Raw genomic sequence first — 12,146 nt, forward strand, 5'->3', positions numbered from 1 at the left:
TGGTAAAGATGCCGAGAATGATTCAGCATTCTTATTGTGCGTCAATAAGACATTATTTTTATTGAGATGTGATGCGCACCAGTGATAGGGTATCGACCACCCCAGGGAAACACCTAGCGTCTGCTTGTTTTGGTGTGGTGCATCCGTTGTTTCGTTGTCAGAAATGTGTACATAGGCCTATTGTTATAAAGGGGTCCAAGCCTATTGTCCCTTCTACCCATGCGTAAATCATTAAAAAAAGACAAACATATTTTTCTGTGTTAAATAGCCTGGTCTACACTGTGCATTCTCAATTACTGAGACAGCTTTTCTTTCACTGTGTCCATTTACAGAACAACAAAGGATGGTGTAGGCTACTTATTGGCAGGTGTGGGCACTCCAATAGTACTGTATTTTGAACACGATGTTGCTTTGTCTACGTGCGTGATAACCCTCCTCTTGCTGCTGCATCTTAAATCACCCACCGTGCCCGCCCCAGCGGGACCCATCCCATCCCCATCCCTACTTTCTAGTTTCCGCATCCAGCTCTCTCTCATCCGACACCGGCATGTAGGCGTGGCCCACTCCGCACTGCGGTCCCTACGGAAAGTCGTAGGGAGCGCTATTCAAACACAAAGGGCGTTTCTGATTGACAGGCTTCTGGGGACACAGGTTGGTATGACAAGAAGAAACTATGGCGGAAGAACAAAATGTGTGGGCGGAAGAACAAAATGTGTGGGCGGATTACGGCACCATGTTTCATAAAATGTTTGAACAAAGGATGAAAAACCTGCTGAGGCCTAATTCAAAGGAATGATGTCTTTGAAAATTCATGCTATGATTTTCCTACTGTCCTTTTTGTTTACAGTATAAACACACTATTAATAAAGCTTTCATAATTTAGTCCATGTGAAACATTCAATTACCGGTTATGTTTACTAGATAGGGCAAAGTAGGTTTTCAGGCATATAGGCTAATTATTATTATGGCAAATATGATCATATACCTACTAAGCCATTAATGAATGCTTTTTTAAAGGAAAAACGACACTTTTGTTTTGAAACATTATTATTGTTATAATAATTATTGTGTTAGGTAGCTTATTATGTGAGAACTATTAAATATCTGTGATTTGAATGGGTTGATAGTGATAGTTGATAGTCAAATATCAATCAGAGGAATTGTACACAACAGCAACAGTTTCAGTAATCCTTCGTTATCTTCTAGGAAGGCATTGTTTCTCCTGTTGAATCATGTTCCACATTATTATTCTCCTAAAAACAATTTTTTAACTGCACTGTTCTAAATGTCTTGTATTACATTGATTCTTTTTTATTTATAGCCACTTCAGAAACTATGTTTTATCACCCATCTACACACAATACCCCCTTATGACAAAGTGAAAACATGTTTTAGAAATGTTAACATTGATTGAAAATGAAATATAACAATATCTAATTTACATAAGTATTCATAGCCCTGAGTCAATACTTTGTAGAAGTATTTTTGGCAGCGATTACAGCTGTGAGTCTTTCTGAGTAAGTCTCTAAGAGCTTTCAACACCTTGATTGTGCAACATTTGCCTGTTATTCTTTTCAAAAACCTTCAAGCTCTGTCAAATTGGTTGTTGATCATTGCTAGACAATCATTTTCAGGTCTTGGCATAGATTTTCAAGTAGATGTAAGTCAAAACAGTAACTTGGCCACTCAGGAACATTCACTGTCTTCTTGGTAAGCAACTCCAGTGTAGATTTGGCCTAATTAGGTGAATTAATCTCCCAGTGTCTGGTGGAAAGCAGACTGAACCAAGTTCTCCTCTAGGATTTTGCCTGTGCTTAGCTCCATTATGTTAATATTTTATATTTATCCTAAAAAACTCCCCAGTCCTTAATCATACAAGCATATCATAACATAATGCAGCCATCACTATGCTTGAAAATATGGATAGTGGTACTCAGTAATGTGGTGTATTGGATTTTCCCCAAACATAACACTTTGTATTCAGGACAAAAAGTTAATTGCTTTGCCATTTTTTTCCAGTATTACTTTAGTGCCTTGTTGCAAACAGGGTGCATGTTTTGGAACCTTTTTATTCTGTTCACGCTTCCTTCTTTTCACTCTGTCATTTAGGTTAGTATTGTGGAGTAACTACAATGGTCCTGTTCCATGCTCAGTTTTCTCCTATCACAGCCATTAACCTCTAACTGTTTTAAAGTCACCATTGGCCTCATGGTGAAATCCCTGAGCGGTTTCCTTCCTCTCTGGCAACTGAGTTAGGAACGACACATGTATCTTTGTCGTATTGATACACCGTCCTAAGTGTAATTAGTAACTTCACCATGCTCAAATGGATATTCAATGTTTGTTGTTTTCCCCCCGCCCAATTTAGAATTTTTTTGTAAAGCATAATTCCACTTTAATTCAGGCTGTAACACATGTGAATACTTTCTAAAGGCACCATATATATGATATATTGAATTAATCTGTAATATTTTATGAATTGAATTGGGTCAAGTTAGTAGCCTTGCATTGGTGTTGCTTTGCAATTGTATTTTAGCAACACAGGAAATGTTCCTATTTTCCAATAAAGTTCATCAGAGTTTAAACACACCCAGTTTCATTACAGTAAGTAACAGTGTCATGGAGAGAGGATAGATGACAACAGAACCCAGGTTATGACTCAGCCTTGGCTAGCAGCACCACCCGCAGCCCCTGGCAAACTAAAGCTAAAGCACTTTATAGATATTTCCTATTATAGATTTCCTCTCTCATGCCAAATGGTACATGTTCATTACAGGACAGACCCAATGAAATGGAAGAGTGAGACCAACTTTGAATAGATGCTGGTGACATTGAGACTCATGAATTGAAAAAATCTGAACCTTTTGCCTGCTACAAGCCAAAGCCAAGGCCCTTGATGCAAAATCTATGGGGAATATCGATTGTGTGCCAGCCTCTGCCAGGCTAGCCTAGTGATGGATGAACTGGGTTCTGCACTCATGTCATTCTTTCCATTGATTGTTTTGTTTTCTGTGCAGGGATTCGCTCATGGGACACCAACCTCATCGACTGTAACCTGGATCAGGAACTAAAGCTCTTTGTCTCCAGACATTCAGCCCGTTTCTCTGCAGATGTAAGAGGTAAGGTCAAGCACAAAAATGTGAAGAAGTGACAATGCAATCTTGCATGTTTACCAAAGGATATTCACCTGTACATCACTTCTTTACAATTTCAGAGAACATCTCTCTCTCTCTCTCACACTCCCTCTCTCTTTCACTCCCTCTCTCCCTCTCTCTCTCTCTCTCTCTCTCTCTCTCTCTCTCTCTCTCTCTCTCTCTCTCTCTCTCTCTCTCTCTCTCTCTCTCTCTCTCTCTCTCTCTCTCTCTCTCTCTCTCTCTCTCTCTCTCTCTCTCTCTCTCTCTCTCTCTCTTTGTCTCTCAATTCAATTCAAGGGGCTTTATTGTCATGGGAAACATATGTTAACATTGCCAAAGCAAGTGAGGTAGATAATATACAAAAGTGAAATAAACAATAAAAATTAACCGTAAACACTACACTCACAGAAGTTTCAAAATAATAAAGACATTACAAATGTCATATTATGTGTATATATACAGTGTTGTAATGATGTACAAATGGTCAAAGTACAAAAGGGAAAATAAATAAGCATAAAAATGGGTTGTATTTACAATGGTGTTTGTTCTTCACTGGTTGACCTTTTCTTGTGGCAACAGGTCACAAATCTTGCTGCTGTGATGGCACACTGTGGTATTTCACCCAGTAGATATGGGAGTTTATCAAAATTGGGTTTGTTTTTGAATTCTTTGTGGATCTGTGTAATCTGAGGGAAATATGTGCCTCTAATATGGTCATACATTTGGCAGGAGGTTAGGAAGTGCAGCTCAGTTTCCACCTCATTTTGTGGGCAGTGTGCACATAGCCTGTCTTTACTTGAGAGCCAGGTCTGCCTACGGCGGCCTTTCTCAATAGCAAGGCTATGCTCACTGAGTCTGTACATAGTCTGAGCTTTCCTTAAGTTTGGGTCAGTCACAGTGGTCAGGTATTCTGCCACTGTGTACTCTCTGTTTAGGGCCAAATAGCAGTCTAGTTTGCTGTTTTTTTGTTAATTCTTTCCAATGTGTCAAGTAATTATCTTTTTATTTACTCATGATTTGGTTGGGTCGAATTGTGTTGCTGTCCTGGGGCTCTGTGGGGTGTGTTTGTGTTTGTGAACATAGGACCAGCTTGCTTAGGTGACTCTTCTCCAGGTTCATCTCTCTGTAGGTGATGCACTGTTATGGAAGGTTTGGGAATCGCTTCCTTTTAGGTGGTTGTAGAATTTAACGGCTCTTTTCTGGATTTTGATAATTAGCGGGTATCGGCCTAAATCTGCTCTGTATGCATTATTTGGTGTTCTACGTTGTACATGGAGGATATTTTTGCAGAATTCTGCATGCAGTCTCAATTTGGTGTTTTGTCCCATTACCTCTCTCACTCCTCTCTGTTTCGCTCTCACTCACTCCCTCTGCCTCGCTCTCTTTCTCACTCCCTCTAACTCTCTCTCTCTCTGTACTGTGGTTAGTTACTAGGTTCAGTAACCCCCAGCAGTGTACAGTGTGTGATCTCTGAGCTGTCTGAGATTGTATTATGTATCCCTGGATCTGCAGTGTCAGTGGTGAGCTTTGTCGTGTCCCTATAGTGTGGGCAGTGAAGGAGTAGTCCTAATGAACTAAGGAGTCTATAGCTAGCAGGACATCTGGTGGCCAGGGTGCCCTTGACTGGGAACAGACAAGAGGTCCCATTTTTTTGACCTTATATCATACTAATAACCTACATGTTATTATTATTACATTTCATTGTAATTACACTGTGAACATTGCTTTTATTAGTAAGGAATATTGTCTCTATTGCACAGTACGACCCACAGTACGCCTCTCTCCTAAGAGAGATCTCACTATAGGAGAGAGGTGTTGATCTCACTGTAGGAGAGAGGTGTTGATCTCACTGTAGGGGGGAGGTGTTAATCTCACTGTAGGAGAGAGCTGTTGATCTCACTGTAGGGGGGAGGTGTTAATCTCACTGTAGGAGAGAGCTGTTGATCTCACTGTAGGGGGGAGGTGTTAATCTCACTGTAGGAGAGAGGTGTTGATCTCACTGTAGGAAAGAGGTGTTGATCTCTGTGTAGGAGAGAGGTAGGAGAGGGGTGTTGATCTCAGTGTAGGAGAGTGGTGTTGATCTCAGTGTAGGAGAGAGGTAGAAGAGGGGTGTTGATCTCAGTGTAGGAGAGAGGTAGGAGAGGGGTGTTGATCTCAGTGTAGGAGAGAGGTAGGAGAGAGATGTTGATCTCAGTGTAGGAGAGAGGTAGGAGAGAGATGTTGATCTCAGTGTAGGAGAGAGATGTTGATCTCAGTGTAGGAGAGAGGTAGGAGAGGGGTGTTGATCTCAGTGTAGGAGAGAGGTGTTGATCTCAGTGTAGGAGAGAGGTAGGAGAGGGGTGTTGATCTCAGTGTAGGAGAGAGGTATTGATCTCAGTGTAGGAGAGAGGTAGGAGGGAGGTGTTGATCTCAATGTAGGAGAGAGGTGTTGATCTCAGTGTAGGAGAGAGGTAGGAGAAGGGTGTTGATCTCAGTGTAGGAGAGAGGTAGGAGAGAGATGTTGATCTCAGTGTAGGAGAGAGGTGTTGATCTCAGTGTAGGAGAGAGGTAGGAGAAGGGTGTTGATCTCAGTGTAGGAGAGAGATGTTGATCTCAGTGTAGGAGAGAGGTGTTGATCTCAGTGTAGGAGAGAGGTAGGAGAAGGGTGTTGATCTCAGTGTAGGAGAGAGGTAGGAGAGAGATGTTGATCTCAGTGTAGGAGAGAGGTAGGAGAGAGGTGTTGATCTCAGTGTAGGAGAGAGGTAGGAGAAGGGTGTTGATCTCAGTGTAGGAGAGAGGTAGGAGAGAGATGTTGATCTCAGTGTAGGAGAGAGGTAGGAGAGATGTGTTGATCTCAGTGTAGGAGAGAGGTAGGAGAAGGGTGTTGATCTCAGTGTAGGAGAGAGGTAGGAGAGAGATGTTGATCTCAGTGTAGGAGAGATGTGTTGATCTCAATGTAGGAGAGAGGTGTTGATCTCAATGTAGGAGAGAGGTGTTGATCTCAGTGTAGGAGAGAGGTAGGAGAGGGGTGTTGATCTCAGTGTAGGAGAGAGGTATGAGAGGGGTGTTGATCTCAGTGTAGGAGAGAGGTAGGAGAGGGGTGTTGATCTCAGTGTAGGAGAGAGGTAGGAGAGAGATGTTGATCTCAGTGTAGGAGAGAGGTGTTGATCTCAATGTAGGAGAGAGGTGTTGATCTCAGTGTAGGAGAGAGGTAGGAGAGAGGTGTTGATCTCAGTGTAGGAGAGAGGTGTTGATCTCAATGTAGGAGAGAGGTGTTGATCTCAATGTAGGAGAGAGGTGTTGATCTCAGTGTAGGAGAGAGGTAGGAGAGAGGTGTTGATCTCAGTGTAGGAGAGAGGTAGGAGAGGGGTGTTGATCTCAGTGTAGGAGAGAGGTAGGATAAGGGTGTTGATCTCAGTGTAGGAGAGAGGTAGGAGAGAGATGTTGATCTCAGTGTAGGAGAGAGGTGTTGATCTCAGTGTAGGAGAGAGGTAGGAGAGAGATGTTGATCTCAGTGTAGGAGAGAGGTAGGAGAGAGATGTTGATCTCAGTGTAGGAGAGAGGTAGGAGAGAGGTGTTGATCTCAGTGTAGGAGAGAGATGTTGATCTCAGTGTAGGAGAGAGGTAGGAGAGGGGTGTTGATCTCAGTGTAGGAGAGAGGTGTTGATCTCAATGTAGGAGAGAGGTAGGAGAAGGGTGTTGATCTCAGTGTAGGAGAGAGGTAGGAGAGAGATGTTGATCTCAGTGTAGGAGAGAGGTGTTGATCTCAGTGTAGGAGAGAGGTAGGAGAAGGGTGTTGATCTCAGTGTAGGAGAGAGGTAGGAGAGAGATGTTGATCTCAGTGTAGGAGAGAGGTGTTGATCTCAGTGTAGGAGAGAGGTAGGAGAAGGGTGTTGATCTCAGTGTAGGAGAGAGATGTTGATCTCAGTGTAGGAGAGAGGTGTTGATCTCAGTGTAGGAGAGAGGTAGGAGAAGGGTGTTGATCTCAGTGTAGGAGAGAGGTAGGAGAGAGATGTTGATCTCAGTGTAGGAGAGAGGTAGGAGAGAGGTGTTGATCTCAGTGTAGGAGAGAGGTAGGAGAAGGGTGTTGATCTCAGTGTAGGAGAGAGGTAGGAGAGAGATGTTGATCTCAGTGTAGGAGAGAGGTAGGAGAGATGTGTTGATCTCAGTGTAGGAGAGAGGTAGGAGAAGGGTGTTGATCTCAGTGTAGGAGAGAGGTAGGAGAGAGATGTTGATCTCAGTGTAGGAGAGATGTGTTGATCTCAATGTAGGAGAGAGGTGTTGATCTCAATGTAGGAGAGAGGTGTTGATCTCAGTGTAGGAGAGAGGTAGGAGAGAGGTGTTGATCTCAGTGTAGGAGAGAGGTAGGAGAGGGGTGTTGATCTCAGTGTAGGAGAGAGGTAGGAGAGGGGTGTTGATCTCAGTGTAGGAGAGAGGTAGGAGAGAGATGTTGATCTCAGTGTAGGAGAGAGGTGTTGATCTCAGTGTAGGAGAGAGGTAGGAGAGGGGTGTTGATCTCAGTGTAGGAGAGAGGTATGAGAGGGGTGTTGATCTCAGTGTAGGAGAGAGGTAGGAGAGGGGTGTTGATCTCAGTGTAGGAGAGAGGTAGGAGAGAGATGTTGATCTCAGTGTAGGAGAGAGGTGTTGATCTCAATGTAGGAGAGAGGTGTTGATCTCAGTGTAGGAGAGAGGTAGGAGAGAGGTGTTGATCTCAGTGTAGGAGAGAGGTGTTGATCTCAATGTAGGAGAGAGGTGTTGATCTCAATGTAGGAGAGAGGTGTTGATCTCAGTGTAGGAGAGAGGTAGGAGAGAGGTGTTGATCTCAGTGTAGGAGAGAGGTAGGAGAGAGATGTTGATCTCAGTGTAGGAGAGAGGTAGGAGAGGGGTGTTGATCTCAGTGTAGGAGAGAGGTAGGATAAGGGTGTTGATCTCAGTGTAGGAGAGAGGTAGGAGAGAGATGTTGATCTCAGTGTAGGAGAGAGGTGTTGATCTCAGTGTAGGAGAGAGGTAGGAGAGAGATGTTGATCTCAGTGTAGGAGAGAGGTAGGAGAGAGATGTTGATCTCAGTGTAGGAGAGAGGTAGGAGAGAGATGTTGATCTCAGTGTAGGAGAGAGGTGTTGATCTCAATGTAGGAGAGAGGTGTTGATCTCAATGTAGGAGAGAGGTGTTGATCTCAGTGTAGGAGAGAGGTGTTGATCTCAGTGTAGGAGAGAGGTGTTGATCTCAGTGTAGGAGAGTGGTGTTGATCTCAGTGTAGGAGAGAGGTGTTGATCTCAGTGTAGGAGAGGGGTGTTGATCTCAGTGTAGGAGAGTGGTGTTGATCTCAGTGTAGGAGAGAGGTGTTGATCTCAGTGTAGGAGAGAGGTAGGAGAGGGGTGTTGATCTCAGTGTAGGAGAGAGGTAGGAGAGAGGTATTGATCTCAGTGTAGGAGAGAGGTAGGAGAGGGGTGTTGATCTCAGTGTAGGAGAGAGCTGTTGATCTCTGTGTAGGAGAGAGGTAGGAGAGGGGTGTTGATCTCAGTGTAGGAGAGAGGTGTTGATCTCAGTGTAGGAGAGAGGTAGGAGAGGGGTGTTGATCTCAGTGTAGGAGAGAGGTGTTGATCTCTGTGTAGGAGAGAGGTGTTGATCTCAGTGTAGGAGAGAGGTGTTGATCTCTGTGTAGGAGAGAGGTAGGAGAGAGGTGTTGATCTCAGTGTCGGAGAGAGGTGTTGATCTCAGTGTAGGAGAGAGGTGTTGATCTCAGTGTAGGAGAGAGGTGTTGATATCTGTGTAGGAGAGAGGTAGGAGAGAGGTGTTGATCTCAGTGTAAGAGAGAGGTGTTGATATCTGTGTAGGAGAGAGGTAGGAGAGAGGTGTTGATCTCAGTGTAGGAGAGAGGTGTTGATATCTGTGTAAGAGAGAGTTGTTGATTTGTAGATATTAGTGCCAATGGGCTGTGTGTGTGTGCGCCTGTACGAGCTCACCTCTCTGACCATGGGCTGTGTCATTGTCAACCGACAGCTGGTGAATCAGCAGTTTGTATATTTACATACCTAGAGGTTTGCATACTTATTTTGATTTGATCACCCATGTCAAGCAAATGGTGTTGTGATGTCAGTGACGTGGGAGTGTCCTAAGTAGATGCAGTGGATTGCATTTAATATTCTCCACATCAATGGAACATTTTTCATTTCATAATAAGAAACTGTAGATTACAAATAAACCTCACATATGATACATACAGATGTAAACCCTAAACCAGTGGGCTGTCTTTCTACAGTGCTGCTAAGCAGTCGATAAGCAGGGGTCTATAACCATTTTACTTTCACTTCACTGAGCATGAAAAGCTTTTGGCTTTTATTGTTCTTCTGAGGTACACTCTGCCCTCCTCCTTGTGCCCCGTTTTTGTTTTCCCTCCATCATCCTTCCCGGTTCTCTCTTTCCTCCAAACAGCCTCTCCCTCTCTCCCTCTCCCTCTCTCTGTGTGTTGTTGCCATGCAACGCGGCTCAGATGCAGATGCAGAGGAGACTCCTGGGTAATTAGCTGAATGAACCCCCCAGTGGCCTGGGTCTGGGCTTCAGAATAAAGGACAGAGGGAGAGAGTTATATATAGGAGGGATGAACGGATGGAGGTAGGAAGGTAAGGATAGAGAGATTAACTCCCCAGTGGCCTGGGTCTCACAATAAAAGAAGGAGGGAAGATAGAGGGTATGAGGGAGGGATGGAGTGGTGGAGAGAGGGAGGGAGGAAAGAGAGGGATGGATGGATGAAGTGTGGAAGAGAGAGATGAATTCAGTGGAATATGGTGAAAACAGAGACTTAAAGAGTCAGCGATACATAAGCAGCAATAATGGCTATGTCTGTCAGGGAGGGATGGTTTCCTCTTTCACTTTCGAAGCATAAGCATCTCTCTCTCTCTCTCTGTGTCTGCCTGAGGAGATGCTCAGTCAGTCAGCGAGTGTAATCTAATCTGCTCTTTAATATCGACTGAATTTAATGCTTATCAAGTATTGAGCTCATGGGTTAATTTTATTTTCTCCCATTTCATTATTTTCTTGTTGAAATTCCTCAAATAAACTCAGCAAAAAAAGAAACGTCCCTTTTTCAGGACCCTGTCTTTCAAAGAGAATACGTAAAAATCCAAATAACTTTAACTTTAGGGTTTAAACACTGTTTCCCATGCTTGTTCAATGAACCTTAAACAATGAATGAACATGCACTTGTGGAACGGTCGTTAAGACACTAAGACACCACTGTGATTATTATTATCTGACCCTGCTGGTCATCTATGAACATTTGATGATCTTGGCCATGTTCTGTTATAATCTCCACCTGGCACAGCCAGAAGAGGACTGGCCACCCCTCACAGCCTGGTTCATCTCTAGGTTTCCTCTTAGGTTCTGGCCTTCATAGGGAGTTTTTCCTAGCCACCGTGCTTCTACACCTGCATTTCTTGCTGTGTGGGCTTTTAGGCTGGGTTTCTGTACAGCACTTTGAGATATCAGCTGATGTAAGAAGGGCTTTAAAAAATAAGTTTGATTTGATTTAACAGCTTACAGATGGTAGGCAATTAAGGTCACAGTTATGAAAACTTAGGACACTAAAGAGGCCTTTCTACTGACTCTGAAAAACCCCAAAAGAAAGATGCCCAGGGTCCCTGCTCATCTGCGTGAACGTGCCTTAGGCATGCTGCAAGGAGGCATGAGGACTGCAGATGTGGCCAGGGCAATAAATTACAATGTCCGTACTGTGAGACGCCTAAGACAGCGCTACAGGGAGACAGGACGGACAGCTGATCGTCCTTGCATTGGCAGACCACGTGTAACAACACCTGCACAGGATCGGTACATCCGAACATCATACCTGCGGGACAGGTACAGGATGGCAACAACAACTGCCCGAGTTACACCAGGAACGCACAATCCCTCCATCAGTGCTCAGACTGTCCGCAATAGGCTGAGAGAGGCTGGACTGAGGGCTTGTAGGCAGGTCGTTGTAAGGCAGGTCCTCACCAGACATCACCGGCAACAACGTCGCCTATGGGCACAAACCCACCATCGCTGGACCGAACAGGACTTGCAAAAAGTGCATTTCGCTGACGAGTCGTGGATTTTTATAACATGGGGTGATGGTCTGATTAACGTTTATTGTCGAAGGAATGAGCGTTACACCGAGGCCTGTACTCTGGAGCGGGATCGATTTGGAGGTGAAAGGTCCTTCATAGTCTTGGGCGGTGTGTCACAGCATCATCGGACTTAGCTTGTTGTCATTGCAGGCAATCTCAACGCTGTGCGTTAAAGGGAAGACATCCTCCTCCCTCATGTGGTACCCTTCCTGCAGGCTCATCCTGACATGACCCTCCAGCATGACAATGCCACCAGCCATACTGCTCGTTCTGTGCGTGATTTCCTGCAAGACAGGAATCTCAGTATTCTGCCATGGCCAGCGAAGAGCCCGGATCTCAATCCCATTGAGCACGTCTGGGACCTGTTGGATTGGAGGGTGAGGGCTAGGGCCATTCCCCCTAGAAATGTCCGGGAACTTGCAGGTGCCTTTGAGGAAGAGTGGGGTAACATCTCACAGCAAGAACTGGCAAATCTGGTGCAGTCCATGAGGAGGAGATGCACTGCAGTACTTAATGCAGCTGTTGGCCACACCAGATACTGACTGTTACTGTTACTTTTGATTTTGACCCCCCCTTTGTTCAGGGACACATTATTCAATTTCTGTTAGTCACATGTCTGTGGAACTTGTTCAGTTTATGTCTCAGTTGTTGAATCATGTTATGTTCATCGAAATATTTACTCATGTTAAGTTTGCTGAAAAGAAATGCAGTTGAATGTGAGAGGACATTATTTGGAGCCCCTTAGTTTTTTTGTTTATAGCTTTTAGTCAAATTAGGCCTTTTATCATTAGATGAATAACACTCATCTTTAGGCTAATCTGCATGTCATTATGTCCTTGATAGAGAATATGAGCTGCAGACAACAACTCAATTAAGTCTTAATCACTCCATTGTCTGTGATTGTCTGTGATTGTCTGTCATTTGGTT

At 44.2% G+C, this 12,146-nt stretch overlaps 1 protein-coding gene across 1 annotated transcript in view; it reads left to right on the top strand.

Moving 5' to 3' along the window:
* Nucleotides 1-12,146, top strand: part of LOC129818126 (microtubule-associated protein 1B-like) — a 39,370-nt gene that overhangs the window by 851 nt on the left and 26,373 nt on the right. The window contains exon 2 of the mRNA XM_055873727.1: nucleotides 3,018-3,119. Coding sequence (XP_055729702.1) covers nucleotides 3,018-3,119 — 102 coding nt within the window. The remainder of the gene's footprint in view (nucleotides 1-3,017; nucleotides 3,120-12,146) is intronic.

The sequence above is a fragment of the Salvelinus fontinalis genome, chromosome 21 (assembly GCF_029448725.1).
Source record: "Salvelinus fontinalis isolate EN_2023a chromosome 21, ASM2944872v1, whole genome shotgun sequence".
In the NCBI taxonomy this organism is placed as follows: Eukaryota; Metazoa; Chordata; class Actinopteri; order Salmoniformes; family Salmonidae; genus Salvelinus; species Salvelinus fontinalis.